The sequence below is a fragment of the Danaus plexippus genome (genome assembly GCF_018135715.1).
Source record: "Danaus plexippus chromosome 29 unlocalized genomic scaffold, MEX_DaPlex mxdp_37, whole genome shotgun sequence".
NCBI classification, from domain to species: Eukaryota; Metazoa; Arthropoda; class Insecta; order Lepidoptera; family Nymphalidae; genus Danaus; species Danaus plexippus.
This window is the reverse complement of record NW_026869858.1, coordinates 572,816-600,116: the sequence shown is the minus strand read 5'-3', so window position 1 is coordinate 600,116 and position 27,301 is coordinate 572,816. Positions and strand designations below refer to the sequence as shown.

Sequence of the window (27,301 nt, the reverse complement as noted above, 5' to 3'; positions counted from 1 at the left end):
AAAAAGAACAAAACAAATAAAAAAAAACTTTATAACATTTCAGAGGCTCTCCATTTTTTAAATTTGTTCGATTGATTTATTAAAAATCGATTTTACGGATCAAGTGCGCTTCACTATCACTAAGGCATCTGTCAAAAACGATATGTCATCCATAAAGTCAAATGTTTCTTGACTTTGACAGGAAGCTCTTATTATTGATAATCCATCAATTGTTATTCTGATAAAAATAATCGATAGATATTAGTAAATATTGATAAACAAAATGAACGGTATTAAAGGTAAGGGACCTGTGTTCGACCCGGGTCTCTGCAGATGTTGCGGTGCCATTAAAAAGTGCCGACTTTTAAATTACGAGTACGAAAGCTTTGGAAATAAAGAAATATATTCTGACATGATCATGGATTGTTACGGACTCGTCGTGAGTATTTTTTTTAAATGAAACATATAAAACGTATAGCATTTTATTTTATAAGGACTTTGTTATATATATATTCACGTAACATATATGACATGTTTTTAATATTAATGGAAAAAAAACGAAACTTAAATTCTATAACAACTACTTCACATTTAAATGTATTGAAAGTGAAGATGAAATAATATTTTAAATATGTTCATTTCAACGCTGGATATTTAAAAAATTCCTAACATAGATTATCTTAAAGTCTTATGAGCCTGTTCCATAATAACAAAACAATATATTTTTAAACATGTAATGTTTTTTGTATAACTGAATTTTTGTCCCCAGTAATGTATATATAATTAATTGTGAAATATTTTATTATAAAACTCAAAGTGATAGGTTCTCTGCCAATACAAGTTACATAGGTAAGAATATATAAATATGCTTATAAGATAAAAAATATTTATATATATGCAAAAAAATCTTTTATAGTATTTATAATTACATATAAAGTATTGAGACATCGCAAGGAAACCTGGACTTATTATTTCAAATTATAAGTTTGAAATCGCCAACCCATCTTGATTAATGCTCGAACCTTCTCCATGTGAGAAGAGGCCTTTGCTCAGCAGTGGGCTCCGGTAGGCTAATGATGATGACAATCTATCTCGTGGATACATCAGAATATAAAATTGTAGTATTAAATAAAACTATTATAAATTCTTCATATATTGTGCTTTAACAAGACTGAATGACAGAAACTATCATAATGAAGTGCTCTACCCACATTACACTAGACATCATATATTTTAACAATACAGACCACATATAGCTAATATATGACAGATAAAAAAAAAATTGTCACCTTATACACTGTGTTATTCTCCCACTTATTCAAATATCTCATCGATGCGCACCAACCTTATAAATTATGTACATAAAAAAAGCTGTGAGGTTGGTAATATTGCAGCTGTCTCATTTAGACGGGAAGCAGACTGAGAGGCTGGTGTGTGCGTCTTGTGTCCACCGTCTAAGGGACGCTATGGCATTCAGACAGCAAGTGCTGAAATGCGAAGAGGCATTCCTCCAGGTCAAGATATACGACGGTGAGTTATTCCAGCAGACATACAGAGTAAATTTAAATAATATTTTCTATGGACTGTACGCTGTTTCATTATTTTAGTCAGCACGACGAGCGGCTCGTCTTGTGACGGCTGCTGAGAAGTAACCGAGACGTCGGGGGTGGGTAGTTTAAAATTACAAAACACTTGCAGTACACACGAAAATATTAGTTTCATGGAAACGACTACTCGCGAAAGTCTTAGACCTAAGTATATACGTCGGGGTGTGTAGTTTAAAATTACAAAACACGCGTAGTACACACGAAAATATTAGTTTCATGGAAAGTCTTAGACCTCATTATATACATACAGTTACAGAGATAACAGAACAAATAGAAAAACATATTTTGTGAATAAAATTAATTGATACATACATGCATTAACTTATTAGTGGTTATAATAATATTATAAACAATAATATCAATATTTTCGGTTTTACTACGCGTTTTTCGTCAGTATAGGCCTGACGTTCACGCGCAGACGAGATGTAATACATCTTAATCTCGTCTGCTAAGATCACGGTTGCTGCAAAGTAACCGAAACTTCGGGAGTATGCAGTTAGAATTATTAAAAACGCGTAGTAGGTACATGCGAAAATATTAGTTTCATTTAAATGAATACTATATATATATATATATATATATATATATATATAGTATTCATTATATATATGACGGCGTATCAAGAAAATATCATATAACTACCTCATTTTAAGAAAATTATTTGATTATATTTCTTTTGTTTATATTTAAATCTGTTCGTTTATTTATGTGATTATATTTAGTTGATAAATATTACAAATGTAATTTTAAAAAAGACACTCAATTTATTTTAATTTTGCTAAGAGCCGACGCTAACGTCAGTTAGATTGTCGAGTGGGGTTGCTAGTGGCGCCAACTTCGTAGCAGTCACCAAGGTATATAAATGGGAGCAGTCGCAGTGTAAGGGCAGTGTTCACTTGGACACGGTGTTGGACGCACACTCGCCAATCCACGTGGCTCAAATTCATAATTGCTATTCTATAATAGTAAATTACTTTCGTGGTGTTAATCAAATAGTGACAAGTGAAATAAAGTTATTGTAAAGTGTATTGAAGTTTTAGTCATTGGATTGCAATATGAGTGGTTCACAAGACCCTAATGGGCTCGGCGCTCCGACATCAGAAGTTGGGATTCACCCGGATACGCACACGCGAAGTCGGAGTCCAATTCTCCAAACCGAACATGACAAATGGAGAAAACTTTGTCAACTACAACAGCGGAACATGACAAATGGAGAAAACTTTTTTTAACTACAACAGCGTAATATTTTTGAGTTAGTAAATTACACGAAGGCGTCCAAAGATGATGCAACAAGAATCACCTTTCCTGAATTCAACTTCAACCCGGATAGAAGCGATGCGGATGTGGAAGCGTGGTGCAACCGTAATGGGAAGTAAATTGATAATTTTAATAAGCGAAGCCTTGAGAGGGGCAGCATCAACATGGCTGGCGCCAAATTCCTATGAAAATGCAACGTGGCCCGAACTGAAGAATCTGTTCCTCGCTCGATTTGGCACTGCTGAAACACCAGCAGCTGCCGTTTCTAAAAATAATGAACAGCCGCTCAACTGATGGGGAGAATATTTCATCGTACGCATCCCGGATTTTTAATATTCTTATGAACCGTAGGAAAAATCTGACTACAGAACAAATTGCGACTACTGTTGCACTTTCATTTACCACAGAAAAAAAAAAGTTCACGAACAAAATTGCAACAGGAATTACTGTCTTTTGTCTACAAGAAAAGAACCTTGCCAGTGTCTGAAAGAAATTATTCATTGAGTGAAGCCCAAAAGCCAAGATTTTACCGTTCTTGCTACAACTGTGGAAAAACAGGACATCTAGCGAATAATTCTTCTGTAACAAATCGGGATCCTATCAATATCCTTCGATGCAGCGAGGAGGACCATCACAGAGGACTATCATATGTTACCGATGTGGATAACCAATACATATAGCACCCTCGTGTCCTACTAGATCTGGGATAACTTTTGAACACCCAGATCTGACCAAACAACGGGTAGATATCTGCACCATCAGTCCTGCTTCAGGGGACCTTTATAATCTGGGTGAGAGATTTCCTTTTTATTTATTTTTTGATTCCCGTGCTCAGTGCTAATATCTGTGCTAATATGAGAAAGCGTAGCAAACATTTTTTTTCTGGTAAACGATCTCATAATACTGTCGCTTTTGAAAGATATAGGTAAGAAAAGTTTAGTGTGTCATTTACAAATTTTGTCAACGTTATTGATTCAAAACCACAACATTGAGTTATTGTTTCACGTTGTTCCTGATCAGTCACTTCAAAATGATATTTTAGTAGGACGGGATCTTGTCACTTTAGGTTTTACAGTTGAAATATCACCTGAACGGCTAGTTATTAATAAAACTAAAGTCGCACTGTTCAACATAGTCCCTATAGATTAAGCATAGATGAACGAATAGTTATTAGGGATAATATTCGTGATCTCAATGCCGGTGTCATACGGGTCATATGTGTGTGTGTAATATGTGTCATAAGTTGTTTTCCTTTTTTTTAATCCTGTGTTACTAGGCAAGAAAAGGATGGTACTGATAGACTCTGCGTTGATTATAGTGAACTTCATATTAATACAGTTTATGATAGATACCTATTGCCCCCAATTGGAGATCAAATACAACATTTGGTTGGTGCTAATTACTTTAAATTCCTATTCATCCCGAGTCTATTGAGCGTACTGCATTTGTAACACCTCATGGGCAGTATGAATATGTCACTATGCCTTTGGCCTTCGAAATGCACCATCTGTTTAACAACGCGCTATTAATAAAACCCTTGGTGAATTTTCTGAATCTTTTGCAGTTTGCTACATTTATGACATCATTATCCCGTCTGTCACAATTGGACAAGGTATTGACTAAAATTAGTCATAGACATTCTGACCAAAGCAGGATTTTCATTTAATCTCAAATAATGTGCCTTCTTGAAAAACAGAAGTTGATTACCTTGAATATCACGTTTCTTCTGGTCAAATAAGACCAAATCCTCGTAAGATTTTTGTTCTTACTCAATTACCTCCACCAAAAAACTGCTACTCATCTTCGTCAATTTATAGGGTTAGCTTCTTATTTCCGGCAATTTATCCCAGGATTTTCTCAAATAATAGCCACACTTTACAGGATTACATCTAAAAGGGAGTTATTGATTGGAATCCTCAACTAGAGGAAATCCGTCAGAGAATCATTTCCATTTAACCAAAAGACCTATATTGACTATTTTTGACCCTAATTTTCCGATCGAATTACATACAGGCGCTAGTGTTGAGGGTTATGGGGCTATACTTATACAAAAAAATTTATAACAAACCTCATGTCATTGAATATTACAGCGAAAGAACTTCTCCATGTGAATCAAAATATCATTCTTACGAATTAGAAACGTTAGCAGTTGTTAAGGCCATTAAACATCCCAAACATTACTTACAGAATCGAAAATTTTTAGTAGTTACAGATTGTAATGCAATTAAAGCTTCTAAGACAAAAATGGACCTTACACCACGTGTGCACCGTTGGTGGTGCTTACTTCAAATCTTTGATTTCAATATAGAATATCGACCAGGTAAAAAAAAAAAAAAATGGAGCATGTAGATCTTTTATCGCGTAATATTATTCCCAATAAAATTACAACAAAAATTAATCAGAAACAAATAAATTTTACTGAAATTTCGGAAAACTGGTTAATGCGGAACAACAAAAAGATTCGGAAATACTTGATTTAATTTCAAAACTTAACAACAATTCCCTAGATAAGGATATAGCAAAAACGTACGGGATGAGGCACGGGGTTTTGCATAGAAAGAAACAATCGCAGTTTCTGGCTACCAATGGTACCTCGTGCTTTTCAGTTGGCAGTAATAAATAACATACATGAAAGTCTAATGCATTTAGGTTGAAAAAAAAAAAAAAAAAAAAAAACTTTAGAAAAAGTATTCTGTCATTACTGGTTTCCTCATATGAATAAATATGTCAGGAAATTTGTGGATAATTGTATAACTTGCTAATTATCTAAATTTCATTCTGGCAAAATCCAAGCTGAATTGCATACCATCCCAAAGGTTGCATGTCCGTGACATACTACACACATAGATGCAACTGGAAAATTGACGGGTAAAAATGACTTGAAAGAGTATGTTTTCGTCTTAATAGACGCTTTCACAAAATATACGATCCTTTATCATGCCAAAAAATTGATTCTCCTAATGCTATATAGGCATTAAAATACAGCGTTTCTTTACTTGGAGCTCCCAGTCGTATAATTGCCGATCAGGGTAGGTGCTTTGCAAGCAAAGACTTCAAAGAAGTTTGTGATTCGCACTGTATTAAACTTCATTTAATAGCCACAGGTACGAGTCGTTCCAATGGGCAAGTAGAAAGAGTATTGAGTACTCTTAAGAATATGCTTACTTCAATTGAAACTCAAAACCATAAGTCCTGGTAAGATGCCCTTCCCGAAGTCCAAATAGCTTTAAATTGTACTTTCTGTCATGTGACCAAGTCTAGTTCATTAGAAGTGTTGATATAGTCCATTAGAAGTGTTGATAGGGAAAACGGCGCGTCCATTAAATTTAATGATTCCAAACAGTGATAGAAATGATTCTGTAGATTTACCTTTGGTAAGAGAGCGGGCGGCCCAATCAATACTGACTCACGTTAATACTGATAAAGTAAAGTTTGATAAGACAAAAGTTAAAATTAAACATTTTAAAGTAGATGTTTACGTCCTCTTAGAAAACCATAAACGCAATAAAACCAAATTAGACCCCAAATTTAAAGGTCCTTACCTGATAGCTCAACTTCTAAGCGGTGACAGGTATCTCCTGAAAGATTTAGATTCTAAGCGAACATATAAATATGCCCATGATCGCTTACGAGCCTTGCCCAAGTTTTATGTTCCACTCGAATTAGATCCTAATCTTATTGGATGCGCCGGTGACGGCAAAAGTATGTAATTGACTTTTATGTTTTGTGGTAAAATTCTATACTTTCTTTAATTATTAGAAATAAAGATCTGTGTGATTAATATCTTGACAAAGATCTGTGTGGTTTATATCTTGTCAAAGATCTGTGTGAATAATATCTTGACAAAGATCTGTGTGGTTTATATCTTGTCAAAGATCTGTGTGAATAATATCTTGACAAAGATCTGTGTGGTTTATATCTTGTCAAAGATCTGTGTGAATAATATCTTGACAAAGATCTGTGTGGTTTATATCTTGTCAAAGATCTGTGTGATTAATATCTTGACAAAGATCTGTGTGGTTTATATCTTGTCAAAGATCTGTGTGATTAATATCTTGACAAAGATCTGTGTGGTATATATCTTGTCAAAGATCTGTGTGATTGATATCTTGACAAAGATCTGTGTGGTTTATATCTTGTCAAAGATATCAATAGTAAGATCAGATATAATGTTGACAGTCTTTAAAAGGTTTATGATGGTTTCTGTCAGAATAGCCGAGCGTAACCAAATATCAAATTTCTTTATTTGATTTTAGATTCTGTTGAGACACACGAGGACGTGTGATGTTGCAGGATGGCCGTGACGGCGTATCAAGAAAATATCATATAACTACCTCATTTTAAGAAAATTATTTGATTATATTTCTTTTGTTTATATTTAAATCTGTTCGTTTATTTATGTGATTATATTTAGTTGATAAATATTACAAATGTAATTTTAAAAAAGACACTCAATTTATTTTAATTTTGCTAAGAGCCGACGCTAACGTCAGTTAGATTGTCGAGTGGGGTTGCTAGTGGCGCCAACTTCGTAGCAGTCACAAAGGTATATAAATGGGAGCAGTCGCAGTGTAAGGGCAGTGTTCACTTGGACACGGTGTTGGACGCACACTCGCCAATCCACGTGGCTCAAATTCATAATTGCTATTCTATAATAGTAAATTACTTTCGTGGTGTTAATCAAATAGTGACAAGTGAAATAAAGTTATTGTAAAGTGTATTGAAGTTTTAGTCATTGGATTGCAATATGAGTGGTTCACAAGACCCTAATGGGCTCGGCGCTCCGACATATATATATACTGTCTATATATATATATATTATATTATATATATATATTATTATATATATATATTATATATATATATATATATATATATATATATATATATACTGTCTTCTAGTAAGATTTTGAGAGGTTTATATCTCTGCCGATTCATAGTTCCGTATTAGGCTGACTATTTGTTCGATTTTAACCGGATTTTTGATGAATATTATAAAAATACAGAAATATCATTTATTAGTGGCTAAGTAAAATACTAAAAAAGTCTAATATTTTATTTGCTATTAGCCATGGACGTCGTGATCATTGAAATTCTTTTTTAATGTCGTCCGAATATAAAAGATAGCATTTGGCAGTTTGTTAAAGATAATGAATAAATTGTCAACTCAAGTCTCGAACATGTGATCCGTTCAATATCGTTCCAAACGCTTTGGAAACTGAGCTATAAGCTCGCTTGAATAGGTGGATTAAAGTACCTATTATGCATTTTAACCGACATAAGAAATGGTTTCAGGTATTAGATATTCTAAGGTTTCTGGTTTTTGGTCTAATTTATGAGGTTTGTGGTATAAGAAGACGTTGTAATTTTTGATAGCTATCCCGCACCATCAGGGCTTGCATCACCATTCAACGTATATAATAGTAAAGAGAACAAAAATATTACAGAAAAAGAGAATCACGCGGAAGAACAGAAAATCGAGGTGGAAGTCAAGCTTGAACCGGAAGAGATCAGCAACGAGACCGAGATGCCCAAAGACGCGCTGGCAGACGAGTCGCAGAGTTAGTAGACCAGATATCCAATAAAAATACTTCTTACTACTTTTACTTGTTTGGTTCCGCACAATTACTACGAACCAAGGTGGCAGAATAACGAAAATATGTATAAATTCACAGCTGACAACGAAATTAAACCGGACATGGCAACAAATGCACCAAACGAGGACATTCCGCTACAGGAAATAGTGACGGAGGATGAAGACAACAAATTAGATAAGATCAACGTAGAAGCTTTGCCTAAAAGATTTAAAACCATGAAGAGATTGTCAGCGGAGAGAAGCAGTGAGTGTTTACGCTAAGAAACGTTTAAAGTATTAATTTATTTATGTTATATCATAAGTAATGAAGCGTGTTATACAACATAGTTTAAATATTGGCAATGTGAACAAAAAAATGTATTAAAGTGAATTTTTATATATATATATATATTTAAATAGCCTAAGACCATGAGCAGAAACATTTTCAGCGTAGCAGAATATGTATTTACGTGTAACCACCAAAGAGATTCCATTTCCGAATATGACAAAAAAATATATATTTTCGAAACTAAGTAGAAGTCTTTTCGCATAGAAATCCCAATGTCGAAACTTCAGCAACGGATGAGGGAGCGGGACCCCACGTATATAACCGAGACGAACATACTCACAATCGTTGAGTTTTCGTACGCTTGTCCATTCAAATGCCGCCACAACCACCTGCTGTGCTTCTACTGCGGTCAGAACTTCTCCGACCCGCAGCAGCTCAGGGACCACACCTCGCAGTTCCACCATCCAAGGAAATTCAAAATAACGGACCACAAAAACATGCTCAAGTTGGACCTCACCCGGATAGACTGCAGGCTCTGCGGCCACAAGACGGACGACCTCGACGATTTCAAGACCCACGTGACCGATGTCCACAAAAAGAAATATTACTTCAACGTCAAAGATCTGATGCTGCCATTCAAGTTGTCCAAGGACGAGTTCAAGTGCGCGCTCTGTGACGTCATCTTCCCCTACTTCCACGCTCTCAACAAGCACATGAACGAGCACTTCAGCAACTACGTGTGCGAAACCTGCGGGCTCGGGTTTGTGGACCGCGGCAGGTTCCTGATGCATCAGCAGCGGCACGAAGAGGGCGACTTCCCGTGCGAAGTCTGCGGGAAGGTTTTCAAAGCCCAGTACAATAAAGAACTGCATATTGATCGAGTTCACAAAAAGAAAGGTAGGAGGATATTATATTATCATTCGTGTTCATAGAAATTTGGTATTCCAGAGGTTAAAATTTGAATTTTAACCCAGGTCGTGTGTATTGCCCGAAATGCGACGTGAGGTTAATGAACTACCCACAAAAACTGAAACACCTGGTCGAAGTCCACGGCGAGGAGCCCCTGTCCTTCAGCTGTAACATGTGCGACAAAGTCTGCGAGACGCGAAGAAAACTGACAATACACAGACGGAAAGAACATTTGAAAGATTACAGGTATAATATCATAGAAGTAAGAAGTACTGTATTCTCAAAGTGGGGGGTAACGCCCACTTCTGGGCGCTGCAGGCCGAAAGGGGGTAAGAGACACAGAAGCTAATGGAGGCATTGTGTAGAGGCCGGGGGGTGACTTGTTATTACATTTAGGTACGTTAAGATATAGCGGTTCTTCAGTTGGTGAAAAAGTGGGGGCACTAAAAAATAATTTATTCTCAAAGTGGGTAGGAGATAAAATAAGTTTGGGAACCGCTGATCTAACTAAAAAGATACAGTTTTCAGTCTTTCATCCACACTGATTCATATATAATGGAAATATTTTTGTCATTACATCAATTAAACTATGACATAGTCCATATTTTTGAAGATTGTTCCTCATTTTTAACACATAAATCCATAACAAATAGTTCACCCCAAAATTTTCTAGCACCTTCGTATAAATAAAATACAACATAATCGAGATAGCTTCATTAATAAAAATCTTAACAAAATTCTATAAATATATAAATAATCCAACGAGACTAGATAAATTTTGTAAACCGCACATACATGGCGTGTAAATAATTACCGATAATATATGACAAATAAACAGTGACAGAGTTAGGTACGTATTTTTATTCCAGATACGAATGCCAGTGTTGCGGGCAGAAATTTTTCACACGCTTCGCCCTGACCAACCACATGCCGACACACACAGGCGAGAGGAACTTTAAGTGCAAGGTCTGCGAGAAGACCTACCCTCGCCTGAAAACATTGAAAGACCACCTCCGCATCCACACCAACGACAGGAGGTACAGGTGCCACATATGCGGACAGGCCTTCATACAGAACTGCAGCCTCAAAGGGCACATGAAGAGCCAGCATCCCGAATATAGCTAGTTTTTATTTACGACCAGGTTATTTTTAGGTCATAAGCGCTGGAGTTATTTGCAATAAAGTTATCTTTGTTGGGTGAATTACAGCGCTGTCTATGTGCTATTTTTTGTTATCTCTATTGACTGCATCTGAACGCAGCTAGTTGTTATCGGTGGCGAGATTTTTTCTTGCTCATACAGTTTAAGGCATCCGATGAGTTATTTGTACAGGTTATTTTGTTAACTTAATTTTCTATATTGATATTAAATTTAGATCCACACTGACTGCAGACTATATATTGGCTCGGAGCTATTTTTACACATGCATCGTACTGATCTCATCGAGTTAGAGGACTAAGATATATATATAAAATATCTTTACCCTCAATATTCAAATAATATCGGTTCTCACTCACCTTGTCAATAGAAAATGCACCAAAACTGAGAGTTCGTAAAGAAAGTACACACGGACAGCTCCGAGGTGCGCCATTCACCTTGAGGTACTATCATTAAGGGACTGAACGTTGCCCGCACACGGAACCTAACAGAGTCCCATTTAACCTGCCCACTGCTGTGCAATATCAATGCTTTATAATTTGTATTTAAAAAAATTCCTTAATTCTTATCTATTACAGAGACATACTTCAGCCTGTAGATTTATATTTTAAATGTAATAAAAAAATTCTTACAGATCAAGATGTTATTTACTTTATCTGTAACGTTCCGTTAAAATGTCGTCGTAATTTTATCAGGAAATTTAATAAAGTCTAGTTTCTTATAACATTTTTTACTTTAAGACGATGTTAATGTGATTTTTGATCGTCTCAATCGACATCATTTAAAGCCTTCCATTAATAAAAAACGCTGTAAATTAAAATATACTCTAAGTACCTCCCATGTCACTTCTTATTTCAGCGCCATCTAGTGACAATTCTGAGGTACTATTTTATGTTGCTACATATATATATATATATAAAGCAACACAAAAATAGAGATATATATATATATATATTATATATATATAAATATATATATATATAATATAAATGTCTTTTATTATTTAGGCTGACTTCACTTCAAACGAAAAACTATAAAATGCTAAGTTTGTAAATAATTTATTAAATACATAAATTAAGACAAATATGATTATTCCTAAGGTTATACGAAGGAGGCTTAAGTTTTTACAGAGCTTTTATAACCCACATTTGAATTTAAGATCCTTTTAGACCAAACTGAACAGCCTTAAAAAAAAATTCTGGCAAATTATTATATCATGAGCCATAAATTTAATCGCTGTAAAATCTTCCCTGACATCCAGTACAGGGTTAGGGCGACAGAAATTTGCGGGTACTTCAGTTGAAACTGCCGTCAGCATCAAACGTCTGGTGCTTTGCCTTCATATGAGTCTGCAGGGCCCCGCTCTGGCTGAACGTCGTCTCGCAGACGCTGCACTTGTACCTCCTCTCTATGTTATGTATTCGGACGTGTTCTTGCAGCGATTGCTGCCTGGGATAGCTCTTGTCGCAAAACTCGCACCTGTAGTTCCTCTCGCCGGTGTGAGTTGCCATGTGTTCTTTCAGTCTCGATGGCAGATAGAACCTCTGGTCGCAGAGCTCACACTGGTGTCTGTACACCTTGAGGTGGTTCCTCCTGTTGTGCTCCATCAAGGTCTTCCGCCGATTGTAAACTTTGTCACACAGCTTACACGGGAACGTCCTCTTGTCGCCGTGTATCTCGATCAGGTGTCTGTTCCTTAGAGCGTAGGACAAGAAACTCGAGTCGCACTTGTAGCAGTTGACGGTCGGTTTTTTTTCGTGCACCGTGGCCACGTGGAGACCTCTGCTGTATTTCGATTTCAAATTCTTGCCGCATATCTCGCAGGGGAAGTTCGCGTCTACCTTGCTGTGGTTCTTGATGTGGGTCCTCAGCGACGCCTGTTCCAGGAAGCAGGCGCCGCATATATCGCACGTGTAGGTACCAAAATGGTCCACCATATGCTTCTTCAGCGCATCGAAGTATGGAAAAACGCTATAACACTCCGTGCAAGTGAGATTAGTTAGTGATAACCTAAATTTCAGGAACTCGTTCTTAACTGGGTACAACACTACGTCGTGATCATTGCTCAGGTGTAGTTTCAGCGTGTCCAAATCATCGATTTTCTCCGCGCACAGCCGGCAATCGATCCTAGTGATGTCTATCTTTGGTATCTTCTTATTTTCTATCGTCATCTCGAACAGTTCCCTCGGATCGTGGGTCAGGGTGTGTTCCCTTAATTCCATGGGGTTCGTGAACTGGTCTTTGCAGTAGTAGCAGTAGTAGAAGCTAATCCGGTTGTGGAAGGGACAGACATACGAACACTTCACTATCTCGATCGTATTCTTCAGAGCCATTACGTCGTGATCAAGTATTTGCTTCTGTGACAGCTTCTTCTTTTGCCGCGATGGTTTTTCCTTTGCCTCTGGAAGATAAAAGGTAAGTTTCAAATGAAAGAAAAAAAAAAAATTCTCGTTGGTATTTTCTTTTAACAATTACCATTATAATTGTAACGTTCAACAAAATATTCAGTTTAATTAAGCTACCCACATTTTATTTTATATTACTTCTGCCGAAATTAACATGTAGTCCTTTGCGTATATATTTTTCCACGTTTCTTTAATAAAATATCAAGTGTAACCTAACCAATCATATGTAATTTAATTCAGTCAAATTGTAATCATCTGTAGCTCGAAAGACTCAAATACCAGCTAGACAGCTTTGCATAAACAGCTAAGAAACAATACTAAAAAAACCAGAACATTCTAGGATATGTATGTACCCACCAACCCATAACAAGTGGCATGGCGGATATAACTCTAACCGTCTCAGCTCAGGAATAACATGTTTAATATTATTTTAAGTACGCAGAAATCTTACAATGCCTCATAATTTAGGTGGAGTTGAACCTGTCAGTAATTTTTTCAATCTGCATGAACTTCTTTATATTATATTTGTTGCAGCGCCATCTATTGTTGATTTTTGGTAACTAATAATTGAGTTCAATGTGTAGATAACATGGCCCAATTTTTTTTTTATTATTCCAATATTTTGCTGATTCCAACAGACTCCCAACATTCCTAATATTACCTTAAACTCAACATAACTGTGTAAATCGTATCATTCTCTCAACACTCTGTATATATTGTGTATTAATTTCTCAACACCCTGTATATATTGTGTAACATTTATAAGCAACACTTAGCTTCTTATATTATGTCTACATCGATCAAGTCAATACATTTTATACCGTACAATGTAACCAGATAAGTCCTCGTTGAACCCAATGAAGATTTTTTGTCACACCAACTTATATGGTTTCCGACGGACCTCAAAGTCGACCTCAACTGGTCCTATTGTTAGTATCAATCCACAGAAATAATCAATACTCACTCATCTTACTCGTCCTTAATAGTTTGCTTATTTTGTTATTCGATTTCAACTTTATATGGAACATCTCGCTGTTGCCGTCACCTAATATCTTTGTCTCCTGAACATCACTCAAAATTTCTGATACATTTATATCTTCATCTGGAATAAGATTTTAAATCATTAGTATCACTATATTATAATTATCAAACACATGTATTTGTCACACAAAATAGGAGATGCAGGAAATTTCTCATGAACAAATTTATTCGACATACCTGAAAATTACTTTAAAACTACAATGATTAAAAAACGAGAATCTTATAAAGATATTTTATATAAAAAATTTTACTTTCGCGTAATAAGCTCACAAGTTTGAATTTTAATATGCCCACAAAGTTATAGCCGAGGGACGAGGGTATACATTTAAGTAATAACAAAATGGCTATTCGCAGACAAAGTCGCAGGCTGAGCTAGTTTCACTGTATATTTACCATGATTGTCATCAATCTCATCACCGGACGGCTCAACTTTTATCTCGAGCTTAATGTTAGCTATTTCTGAAATCATCACAGACAGACGATAAGATAATTTTTTTTATTTTATTCCATATAAAATTTAATAAAAAAAATATATATAAATAAGCTATTTACTTCTTTTGGCAACCCTAAGTATTATATAAGTCTCTGATGTAATTACACTAACCGTCTTCTGGTAACATTTGTAATATTTAAACATAGAAAATTTTTAATTATATATATGTCGGCGTTAATGATAAATATGTAATAATTAAAATAATACTAATTATTACTCAATTGATTTGTTGGTTTCGTTAAATAACTTTTGATTGTAAATAATAATTTGAGTTTTATTTAGAAGTAAAACGACTTAGACTTCATCCACCAATCAGTGAATCAGGTGAGTTGTGAAGGGAGGGGACGGCTCCTATATAAGCAGGGCTAATCGTCGATGAGCCAGTAGTGGTTCGGCAGCCGTCCTGTTCACAACTCATAATTGTGGTCAAGGGATCCGCCTGAATCATCTACTTATTTTAATAAGTACTATAAATGGAGGATAATTCTGTCAACCGTGAGACTTCAGAGCCACCTAGCTCGCCCATACTCCAATCGCGAGCCGACATATATATATATATATATGGAAATCTTCACAAATTAGATATAAATACAGTACTACGGACACATCAAAGTTTCTTTACCCTCTCTATTCTGAAGCGACTCGATGAACATCTGTTCCGATTGAAGAACCTGTCGTTTGAATGCTATCGCTTCTCTCAGTCGGGTCACACAGGTGGCACATATTGCGGAATCTTTGTTATCACCATCGAGATGAGTCAACTGAAATGTACATTTGTATATAAGCAACTCATGTGTGGGATAAGTAAGTTGATTCATATAGGACAGTATTATTTCAAGAGAGATGTAACTTCTCTGCATTCTATGGCTTCACCGGGCGGATGCTGGGTGAATCGATTTGCAGGGAGAGGTTCAACAGCGCCTGGGACTTGAGATCCAGGTGTAGGTTTAAGCGATCATTATTACTATGAAATATTAGTAGCTATATATATATATATATTATTTTCTCATATATATAATTTATGTAGGTAGCTTGATGTTAAGCTCTGACTCTCAGGACGTCTTTGGCTAAGTCTAAGTATGATTATTTCTATTCATGCTAACTGTATAGCCATTTTTGCCATGTCTTGGGGGATAGGTATATGTAGCGAACACACTATATTGATAAATCCCTATTAATTCTCAGAATGAAAAACAAACAGGCAATATTGTCAAAACATTGCCCGTTTAACAACGGAAGGGGAAATTTAAACAAATAAGTTGTTTATATGAATTGTAAAGGCATTAGGACTTTCATGCACCATGATTACATATCAGACAAAATGGAGCTGTGCCTGACACAACATGCTATTTTATGAAAAAATGCATTACTTAAATTGAGCATCAACAATATCAGCTCAGTCCTACATTTATAATAACATATCTTAACAAAAATATTACGCTCTCAACATAAATGCAGAATATTATTTGGTTTTAAAAAGTATTTATTTATAGAAAAAATGCATTTGAAAGTACAACACTACCGGTTAATTTAGTAGTTTCAATTATATATTAAAAATATTTAAAAAAAAACTATTAAAAGCCGACGATGTTTGTAAGACAAAATTATATAGCGAATAGTAATCTCAATAAAAAAGTATATTTTTGTTTCTACCTCATCATGAATTTTGCGACTTTATATTAATAATTAATAGAGTTATAAGAACATTCACTCACAAGTAAACCAAATACATCCATAAACATATCGGAATAAATCTCTTTAGAGCCCATATACTCGTACTCCGTGGTCAACAAACGGCATCGTTTTATGGACCGACAGCACCTACACAGTGCCGGATCAATTAAAGGGCCTTTAACTTTCTTTGGTATGTCTAAATCGGCCATTTTAATTAATAAATAATATATTTTTCATCTAATTTTCTATTTATTTCGAATTATATTCTGAACAATGTCAAACATTTTCGTTATGTCACATGTGTCATAATGGCAACAATCCATAATGTTGTGATTACAAAATTCTTATTACCCGAATAATACTATTAAAATATTTAACAATTAATATATGAACTAACTATCAACTTTTTATGCGAAAGGTTGTAAGCAATAACAAAATACACTTGTCTTTTATAAAAATTAACTATTTCATTACGATTTTTTTATTATGTGTTTAATTATTATTGATTGATTTGTTTCAGTAATTCAATAAAACTTTATTACTTGAAAAAATCAGTAACGACATTTTCAACTGCAGCTACACACTAAAGTACATTTAATATTGTAAAACTGGTCTTCAGTTCATTTCACGTAAACAAATTTTACCGTATAACAAATGTACAAAAGTTTCTTCTTTGAAAAGAAAATCTGATTTTAGTATACAATTATACAATTCTTTTATTAAGGTTAAATTCCAGTATTGTTTACGTAATCTCAAGTTAATCGTTATAACTTTCACTTTAACTAAACACTTGCCGTATTCGTAACAGTCTCGTAACCCTTCGATAGCTCAGTTGGTAGAGCGGTGGACTGTAGAAGTGTTTTCCAAGCTGATATCCATAGGTCGCTGGTTCAAATCCGGCTCGAAGGAGTTTTTTTGATATATATATTTTACAAATAAATACATTTTCTCACTAAATATCAATACACTTGACATTTTTTTTTATTATAAATATTTTTCAACTTATTATTATTGACACGTAAAATAGAAACCAAAAATTGTCGAATTCAAGCCTAATTTAGAAATTGATTAATTATATTATTTAAAAATAAGTTATTTCGTAATTTTGACAAAAACGTATTTAGTAAATAAAAAAAATCATAAGTTTTGACATCGACTGAACGCCATTTTATTTGTTTGCCGCGTTTTCTGTTCCAAATCAAACTTCAATGCTATAAACACATTTTATTTACGAATTAAAATAATTTAAACCTTTATAATACATTTGTAAATCTGTAAAAAACTTTTTTGTGTCAAATTAATATCTAAGACATACATTTTAACAAAATATATCTGTGATGTGTTGAGTATTCGCAAGAAACTTACTGTATAGAAAATTAAATTATTATATTCTTTATGTACATTAATAATTATTATGACAAATAATTATTATATATAATTTACAAACTCATTATTATCTATACAGAAGCATAAATATTTCAAACGATTCCAAAGTTTTTTTTTAAACATTATTTTTTTCTACTCTCCAGCACAACGATGGCACAGATACAATATTATCTTTAGAGTAATTTATTTATTAAATCTCAATCATATTCCAGTACTTCTCAAATATTAATGTATATTAACATTGCAACAGGTTTTCTTATTAGTTATTTACATTATTTACAATGAGTATAGATTCTTTCCGTACATCGAACAGATTGCTTCAATTCCTCTATTAATATTTTCATAATTTTAATATATTCAGACACTTCTTAAAATCATCACAAAATCGATGAAATCTCTCATAATTGTCCTAAAATTAAATTTAATACTGAATTATAATTAACCTCCTTACAGATATAACGGCTTGGGAGGACAGTCTTGAACGGATTATAAATTAATAAAATTAAAAAAAAAAAATACTTTCTCCATACAAAAGAAATGTTTTTGTCATTTAAATTGGACTTGCTGATACTTATGTATAATTCTGAATAGTGTCGCTGCTTTATCAATAAAGAAATTTCCTCCGAATTAGCTCAAAGATATTTATACTATGTTACATAAATTAAAACAATGCATGTGTAAGTCATTTCCTACTTATATATATATTATTGCTGGAAATTCAGAAATAACATCCCTCGATATCACATTCCGGATGATGGCTCTTAATATGCGACTTGAGGCTGGCGTTCTGTATGAAGGCCTGGCCGCATATATGGCACCTGTATCTCCTGTCGTTGGTGTGAGTTCTGATGTGATACTGTAGAGACTTTAGCCGAGGATAGCTTTTATCGCAATACTCGCATCTGAAGTTCCTTTCGCCTGTGTGCGTCGCTATATGTTCTTTAAGACGGGATGGTAAGTAGAACCTCTGGTCACAATACTCACACTGGTGCTTCAAGACTTTCTGATGATTACGTCTCTGGTGTTCGGTCAATGTCTTCTGTCTGTTGTATACCTTGTCGCACAAATTGCACGGGTACGTCCGTTTTTGACCGTGAGCTTCCGTTAAATGCTTGTTTTTAAGCGCGTACGACATGAAACACTCGTCGCATCTCGGGCAACGTATGATAGCTTTCTTCTTATGCACTATATCAACGTGCATGTCCTTGTAGTGGTTGGATTTGAACACTTTACCGCACACCTCGCACGTGTGACGCTCGTCGTCTTTGTGACGCTTCAGATGAGCGTCCAGACGCGGTTTCTCTAGGAAGCACACGCCGCATATGTCACACGTATAGTTACTGAAATGCTCCACCATATGAGTGTTCAACGTATTAAAGTCCTCAAACACATCACTGCACATAACACACACTAGATCGTTCCACGTCAGTTTGTACAGCAACATCTTATCCGGGGCCTCGAAGTATATCTTTTTGTTATGTACCTCGTCGATGTGACGTTTGAATGTGTCCAAATCATCGATTTTCATCGGACAGAGCTTACAATCGATTCTCGTTATGTCGATTTTCGGCATTTTTTTATAGCCCATCAACAATTGGAAAGGTTTCGTGTCGTGGGATATCGTATGTTCACGTAAATCTTCCGGTTTTGGATAATAATCCTTGCAGTAGAAACAGTAGTAATTATTCCTTCTATTCTTGAAAGGACATACATATGAGTATTGTATGATTGTCAAAAGATTTTCCTCTGACATACAATCCAGGTCCCTGTCGTATGTGTTCCTCTTTTCAACTGGCGGTTTCTTGAGTTTCTTTTCTGTTGAGGAGCCTAGAAATATTAGTATAGTAATTAATGAGGATAATCAATACAGCAAAAGCATTTACTACAAGCCACACCACATTTAAACCAGCTCGTCTCTCTTGAAGATACTTCCCTACTTAAGAACATGCTCATTGAGACGGAGTATGTTTAAAACACTCGTCCTTACAGGAATATGGAACTATACACGTAGCTTAGACTTAAAGTAGCTCGTATAGATTTAATAAGAATACACAGCATATCAAAGGTCAATGACACAATGTTTTTAGAACAGATGCTTTCTCGTTCCAGCGTTTATAAATCAAAGTCACTGTAAATATTATATAATTTAGTATATGTCCTAAGGAAACGTATTTTTCTCAATGTCTATTCCATCAAACAAACGTGGACGAAAAAAAAATTTTTTTTTTACGTATAGGTGTTGTATATGGCAACATTTTTTAGACTATTATTTTAACTTTTTTTATATTAAATATTTAATAATTAAATAAAATTCATGAATAACTTCTAGCTGAACTTTCGATCGAACAGAATTAAATATCCTATGTCCGTCTCCTGGGTCTAAGCTATCTCCCCGCCAATTTTCAACCATATCCGTACAGCAGTTCTTAAGTTATAAATAGTGTAAATAACACAATTTTCTTATATATATATATATATATATATATATAGAAATAAGATAACAGTACCAACATGAAAACATCAAAACGATATGTATAATATGGAAATTAAACAATGTTACCAACACAGGAAACTACCAATACATCTACTGGTTCAGTATCTATGTAAATTGTATTATTTTACCAACATGAAAATATACAACATAATGTTTTATATAGAAATTACCAACACAGAAAAATCGCACCAACCTGGTTTCTGCTTCAACTTTGTTTTGGCCTTCAGATTCTTCTTCTTCTTCGTACTATTCGCCTTTAGCTTCTTGACCTTAGCTTTCCTCTTGATTGGTTTGTCCGAGTCCGAACTGGAATCCATATAGTCGTTGTAATCTTCATCGTCCATAACATCCTCCAAATCTTCTTTCACATCGTTTCCATCTTCTGCTTTCTCGTCTTCCTCTTTCTTTGGAAGCTTCACGTCTTTCACTGGAACGATGGGAATACAAAATAGAATTCACAATTTTTAAATGAAGCACTAATTTCTAAGATAGTTTTTCTTTATGTTAAAATGAATGTGATAAAAAAAAATATCTTTGTTTTATACATACAGGGATCACAATAAGTAACTGTTAGTTTATATATCAGTACATATCCGTTAGGAAGCTATCACTTAAGTTATAGTGACTGCAAAGCAATATTCTTTAGGTCACGGGTACAAATCCCGCTTGTATCTATGGTTTTTTTTCTAAATTATATATCATAACACTCAAACATGAAAACACTATGAATGTTGCTGTTTAAAAGTTCATAGTGACTTAATAAAATGTATTCGCAAAATCCAGGAATAGCTTCCCTCCATATATCGTGACAATAGTTCAAAATATTAAAAAAATTGTAATATAATATAATCTGGCTATAGCCGCTATAGCTTATCCGATGTCACTAGAATTGTGCATCGAGATCAATGCCCTGGAATAATTTACCTTCAGCCTCAATATCACAGGACATGCTGTCGTTGGGATCCTCGTTCACCGAGTTGTGATCACTGCAGTCATCCTTTGGTTCCGTTTTGAGTTCCATTTCGGAAGTCTTTTTGGTTTCTGTAATATATTATTTGGTGATTTAAGTTTTTTATTAATTGAATACAATATGTAAGAAAATGTTCCAAGAATAATATATATATATACAGTTTTGGTTATAGTATAAATTTTAAACAAGCAAAATCTAATTGATTTTAAACATATTTGAACTTAATTATGATCGAATACCAAATGTATGTAATTAATAATGTTGCAAATTTGGTCAAAGAGAGAGGAGCTTGGACGGTGGCAGTGAGCGTTTAACACTTTAGATAGGGGCCCCTTAGAGCTACACCTGAGTTGCAGGTCCCAGGCGCTGTTAAAATCAAATGCTTTCAAATTTGTACATATTTACCTTTATATTATTACTTTATATTTAAAGGTTGCTTTAAAATTCAGATCATATTTGCGAATGAAAAAACCGACATCAGAAATTATATATATATACACATTATAATGTGTCTCACCATCCTTATCCCCTAGCTTGGCTCCAAGGAACAACTCCTCGCATTGCAGCACCTGTTGTCTGAAGGCACAAGCATCTCTCAGTCTGACCACACACGTAGCACAAACTCCACTATCTTTTACATCTTCATCTACATGAGACAGCTGGAAAAGTATGGAGATGGTTTTTGTTCAGCTGAAGTATCAAGCTTTTACAGGTATTAAATTTAATAAAATATGTTTTCGTACAGTATTTTAAATACAATCATGACTTTTTGGATTTTTGTGTTTTACATCGATACTTTAAATTAAACGAATTGTGACAAGCTTAAACATTTTACCCATTCTATCAACTATGATACTAATCAGTGGTACATATGAAAGTTTTTGATGTAAAGAAAATTATAAACATATTTGTATAATTTATATTATTGTCGTAATATAAATAAATATTCAGAGCAAAACCAGCTACGTGTATAAGTATAGTTCTATTTTTTTTTACGTACGAGTATACCGAAACAGTCCATGATCATATCCGCGTAAACCTCTTTCTGCTCCATCCAGGTGTACTCCACTGTGAGAACTCTACATTTTTTTATAGCTCTACAGCAACGGCATAAAGCTGGGTCTATTATGGGTCCGTTGTTTTTCATTAGTGCCATTCTGTTCTCACAAACATAAATAACACTTCATTCACAATAACACTATATTTGTTATAACTATAACAACATGATTTTGATTGTTTTTTGACCGACAGCCCCTTAATTCTGCATCTCGCATCTGTATCGTAGGGATGTGGCACAGTTCCAAATACTTGAATATCGAAATCTTGTAAACGATTTTAGATTATATCGATAATATGACATACGATTTTTGGTTATACTCAACTAAATTATACATTTTTTAAGTACTTTAACGTAGAGAAATTATTTAATTTACGAATTAATCTCGTTGCTACATAAAAAATTAATCCATTGAAATTAAATTTGACCATATTTACGTAGTCTGTGGTTTTCAATCTCATTTCGTTCTGATTCCTTGTCAATTTCAAAAGGCTGGTTTCCAAGCCTACATTTTTCGAAAAACTTGGCAAATTTGTTTATAAATATTCAAAAATGAGTGTCGAAGAGGATTCTCCTCAATATATAATAATACCAGAAAGTTTGAGCCGATGTAAGTGCTGTTTCGACGACAATAATCTAAAAAGCATGTGGGATGTGTATAGTAATGATGGCGAACAAGAAGTTTACGGAGATATGATAGGAGAGTGCTTCGCAATATCGGTAAGATATTTACGAAAACAAAAGATTGTAAATCCACCTAGTGTTAATCGACATTCCTGTAAATTATTGAAAATATATTTTATGCTAAAGATTTGGTACTTTTGAAATCAATGAAATATATTAAACGCGGACTCAAAAATTCATAGATATTTGTCAAAATTACTTTGTTTTTAGCAAAATATATAAGACATCGCTAGCTTAATTTATATATATATATTATTAATTATTATATATTTTTCAAATTAATATTTAATTCTTTCAGAATTATCCCGTTAAGAATTATTCTATGGGGAGTATATGTACCGAGTAGAATTATCTTTTAAATATAATATGAAAAATTTCTAACTTATATTGTATTTATATATATATAATCAACTTTCAGTGGGAGACCCACGAGCAAAGTGATCTCATCTGTGAGATGTGCGTAATAAGACTGCGAGAGGCCCTCACCTTCAAGAGAAACATACTGGCCACACATGAACTGTTACAGGAAGGTAACTGATTGCTCACACACACTACCACAACTCGCACACATGTAATACAACATTCTGCGAACAATCCTCAATGGGTGTGTCGTCATTGAGTTTTCAACATAAAATATATATATATATATATTTTGTACAAAAACTTTCCTTCGTCACATTCCTGCATACATAACTTGAGAATTATATTACATCATAGCGAAATGGGACCCATAATCAAGTAAAAATTCACACAGGAAATACATAATAGGGGTTAAAAATGTATCAACAAAAGCTCGTATTGTAATTGCCGGCTAATTATAATATGAGTCCTATTGTAATTATTAATAATATAGGATTTACTATAATATTTCAGCGATAGACATGAAAGATGTGAAACAATTTCCGTCCATCGACGTGGAGATGGAGACGCAGGTGAAAGAGGAATGGATAGAAGAGGCCAGCTACAACGACAGCGTACCGGATGGCTTTGAGGATGTGGAGTATCTTGATGAGGAGGGTATGGTGATTAGATATACATACATACTAGCTGTGCTTGCGACTGTCCCTGTAGGATAAGTTTTTTAGATTTATATTAGCAGAAATTAAAAAGCTCTTTATTTTTTTTTTTTTTAATAAAAATCTTAACAAATCTCGTCTGCCCGTGATCACGGTTGCTGAAAAGTAACCGAAACGTCGGGATTATGTAGTTTTTTAAATAATAAATAAATATTAGTTTCATTTAAATGAATAAAACTCGCGAAAATCTTAGATCTCATTAGCTCTTTATTTTGTTATATCTAACATGTTCACTTGTGCATTAAGTTAGAAGCGATAAAAAATATATATATATATTTTAAATATATTTATTTAATATGATAATTATTATATATATATATATATATTAAATAATCGCTTCTAAACTAAACTACTAAACTATACTAAACTGAATAGTTTATTTTATATATACTATTGAGTATTCGGTTTTGAGCGCATCATTACATTAATACTGAATATATCACATTTAAATTATAATTAAAATATTCCTTACAAAAACTACACCTTCATAATCTTTGTTAATATATAAAATATTGCGGAAGAAGTCGCGGGTAACGCATAGTATACTTACTGTGTGTATTCATGTTTATAAATTATAAAAAACATTATTTATACTAATAAAAATATATGTTTACCGAAATTTTTATCTCATTAGTAATTTTTGTATGTGCCACTTGCAAAATACAATTTTCGGTCTGCCTTAAGGATCGTTTACATTGATTACTTGAATTTCTAAGTACATATAAATACATTTATTCTTAATAATAATAAAATATTTTTTATTTTTATTTTAGACGGAGTACAAACACCCGAACCTAAAAGGAAGTGGCCGAAGAAGAAAAAGAAGTCTGAAAGGCTAGCCCGATACAAGCAATACTCGGCTGACGATATGAGGCAAGCTATTAAAGCTGTTAGGAGCGGGGAAATGACCTGCACCATAGCAGCCATCACTTACGGCGTGCCGAAGAAGACGTTGACAGCCAAAGCCAATGACAAAGATAGAGACGGTGGGTAGATTTGAATGCTGTCTGTGTTAGGTTAGAAGTTAGGTTAGGTGAAGCTGCAACTAGAATTCTCTATCATCAAAACAATAAACAAATCTGTCATTAATCATTGCTGAGGTTATCATAAAAATTATATATTTTATGTTAATATATGATATTCTTGTTTTTAGTTTGGTCATAGAGTAGATTTATTTACAAGCGCAAAATTTCGTTTTAATTTCGTATTTAATTGTTCCAAAATCCACAGAAGACGACAGCAAGGACTCTACCAGCGAGAAACACTACAAGCTGATAGAGGAAATCAAGAATATATTGAAATTCACCAACGCCATACCGTTCAAGACGAAGACTACCCGCTACTACTGCGCGTACTGTTCCACGGATGGGCCGATATTCGAGGACGGGGACTGTCTCCGGCTGCACACGAGACTGGAGCACGACAAAGAGAGGTTGCGGGGCGTGGAGAAGTTCATGAGGCCGCAGTGGATGAACGAAATCGTCAAACTGGACATAGAGGGCCTGCATTGTACCGCATGCAGGGTGAGGCTGCCCGACTGGAACAGGATGTTCGTACACTTCGCGAATGCGCATAATATAGAGTTTGATCAGGCGTACACCAGGGTGATCCCGTACGCGCTGACCTCACAGCTGAGATGCGTGCTGTGCAAAGAGAGCTTCCACAACTACGGCCACGTGGACAGCCACATGAACCATCACTACAGCAACTATATATGCCACCAGTGTGGCGATACCTTTTTGGCTGCGAGCCGTTTCGATAAGCACCTCAAGGTGCACAAGATAGGCAACTATCCGTGCGAGTTGTGCGACAAAGTTTTCACGCTGGAAAAGTATAGGACGAAGCATAAAAACCTGGTCCACGACCAGAAGAGCATGGTGAAGTGTCTGTATTGCAGCGAGAAGTTTGTCGGCCTGTTCCAGAGGCACTTGCACGTGACCGAACAGCATAAAGACAAGGTTAAGGTGTACACGTGCGAGTTGTGCGGCAACTGCTACACCTGGAAGACATACTTCCTGGCGCACATGAGGAGACGGCACGGGACTGATAAGAAGCACCAATGCAAGCATTGTGATAAATCCTTCTTAATGAAATACGAGCTGAGAAACCACATGATAAGACATACGGATGAGAAGTTCCTTTGTGGGCTCTGCGGCAAGAGCTTCAAGAGAATGCTCACCTTGAAGAAGCACTGTCTAGCTCATGAAGAGTTCAGCGCTGAAGATTGAATAAAAACTATACAGGGGCTATATTAATTGCGTTTGGTTCGGTTATTGTAAATAAATATTTGTATATAATATAATATGAAATTTGAAATTTTTATTTAATTTTCGGTTTGTCAGCGAGTCTTTGTGAGGTATAAAATATCAGAATTTCATGCTCTTCAAATAAACATCTGCACTCTCCGCATTCTTTTGATCAACAGATAGTTACAGACTCAATAAAGAATTCCTTTGTTAGTAAGAAATGTCAAGTTTTGCTCCAACCACCATGAATATGACAAAAAATGCCATTGCAATATTATATAATACAGGTCTGATATTGCAGTACTAATTATAGGCAAAGCATATCGAGCAAAGAATCCCCTGAATATTCTAGGTCCCAAACCTCATGAACAAAAAGTGCTCCTGGTCGTATGCTAGGGCACGACAAACATCTTCTAGTAAGGGTCGCAGGAAAAGTAAGAATAACAGAAGGTTGAATCAGTTGTGTGTTACTTCATACTGGTGAGGTATTTGTCCAGCAGTGGGCTGATAGCAGATGATGATGATGATGAATAAGATTCTTAGCAGGAAACGTTCGGAAATGATTTTAAAAGACTTCTGAATGGTTTACCTAAGATATTCAGTTAAATATGCCAGTTAATTTTCTAAATCTTCTGTATAGACGAAGATATCATTTTAAAAAGAATGTTGATATTGAATAATTTTATATGGCAATTTATATTTATATTAAATGAACGATAATGTTACATTAGTTATAACTTAAATATTATTAGATTACAAACATAAAATAAGGAAAATTAATACGTATATACATATCAAATATATATCAAAATATTTGTGGGATACTGATTAGTTAGTTTTGTCTATAGTTGCCAATAAAAGCTCTTTCCGTAAACTTTATAATTATTGAAATCTAGAGGTTTAATCTATATTAACAGTTTAAAGTATTTACTTAAGAATATTATTAGAGGTCCGCCCATTGAGGTATATATGTAGGAATTTTAGTCTGGAACTTATTCATTC

The 27,301-nt window shown here is 34.5% G+C and overlaps 4 protein-coding genes and 1 non-coding gene across 6 annotated transcripts; 3 read left to right on the top strand and 2 right to left on the bottom strand.

Annotated features, from left to right (window-relative positions):
- The first annotated feature begins 155 nt into the window (after positions 1-155).
- LOC116777042 (zinc finger protein OZF-like) lies at positions 156-11,412 on the top strand. Of its 2 annotated transcripts, none has more exons than XM_032670397.2 (7): positions 156-418; positions 1,374-1,509; positions 8,291-8,404; positions 8,519-8,683; positions 8,972-9,604; positions 9,682-9,862; positions 10,486-11,412. In XM_032670397.2, the coding sequence occupies exons 1-7, from the start codon at positions 263-265 to the stop codon at positions 10,739-10,741; spliced, it is 1,641 nt and encodes a 546-aa protein (XP_032526288.2). In that variant the 5' UTR covers positions 156-262; the 3' UTR covers positions 10,742-11,412. The 2 variants fall into 2 exon arrangements, with proteins under 2 accessions (XP_032526288.2, XP_032526289.2); XM_032670398.2 differs by having other exon boundaries at positions 278-418; positions 1,387-1,509.
- Positions 11,413-11,812: 400 nt separating this feature from the next.
- LOC116777044 (zinc finger protein draculin-like) lies at positions 11,813-16,690 on the bottom strand. The gene is made up of 5 exons (XM_032670401.2): positions 16,428-16,690; positions 15,335-15,473; positions 14,613-14,678; positions 14,143-14,280; positions 11,813-13,174 (listed from the first exon to the last, which is right to left on the bottom strand). Exons 1-5 carry the CDS (start codon positions 16,593-16,595, stop codon positions 12,069-12,071), a joined length of 1,617 nt encoding a protein of 538 aa, XP_032526292.2. The 5' UTR covers positions 16,596-16,690; the 3' UTR covers positions 11,813-12,068.
- Positions 16,691-17,203: 513 nt separating this feature from the next.
- Positions 17,204-17,295, top strand: Trnay-gua (transfer RNA tyrosine (anticodon GUA)). Its single transcript is given in 2 exon segments — positions 17,204-17,240; positions 17,260-17,295. It is a non-coding gene; the product is annotated as a tRNA-Tyr (tRNA).
- Positions 17,296-17,526: 231 nt separating this feature from the next.
- LOC116777040 (zinc finger protein 37-like) lies at positions 17,527-22,537 on the bottom strand. Its single transcript, XM_032670394.2, has 5 exons — positions 22,237-22,537; positions 21,754-21,895; positions 21,191-21,307; positions 20,460-20,693; positions 17,527-19,599 (listed from the first exon to the last, which is right to left on the bottom strand). Exons 1-5 carry the CDS (start codon positions 22,390-22,392, stop codon positions 18,491-18,493), a joined length of 1,758 nt encoding a protein of 585 aa, XP_032526285.1. The 5' UTR covers positions 22,393-22,537; the 3' UTR covers positions 17,527-18,490.
- Positions 22,538-22,750: 213 nt separating this feature from the next.
- Positions 22,751-26,369, top strand: LOC116776790 (zinc finger protein 431-like). Its single transcript, XM_061529131.1, has 5 exons — positions 22,751-23,013; positions 23,396-23,507; positions 23,851-23,994; positions 24,827-25,039; positions 25,284-26,369. Exons 1-5 carry the CDS (start codon positions 22,846-22,848, stop codon positions 26,279-26,281), a joined length of 1,635 nt encoding a protein of 544 aa, XP_061385115.1. The 5' UTR covers positions 22,751-22,845; the 3' UTR covers positions 26,282-26,369.
- The last annotated feature ends 932 nt before the right edge of the window (positions 26,370-27,301 follow it).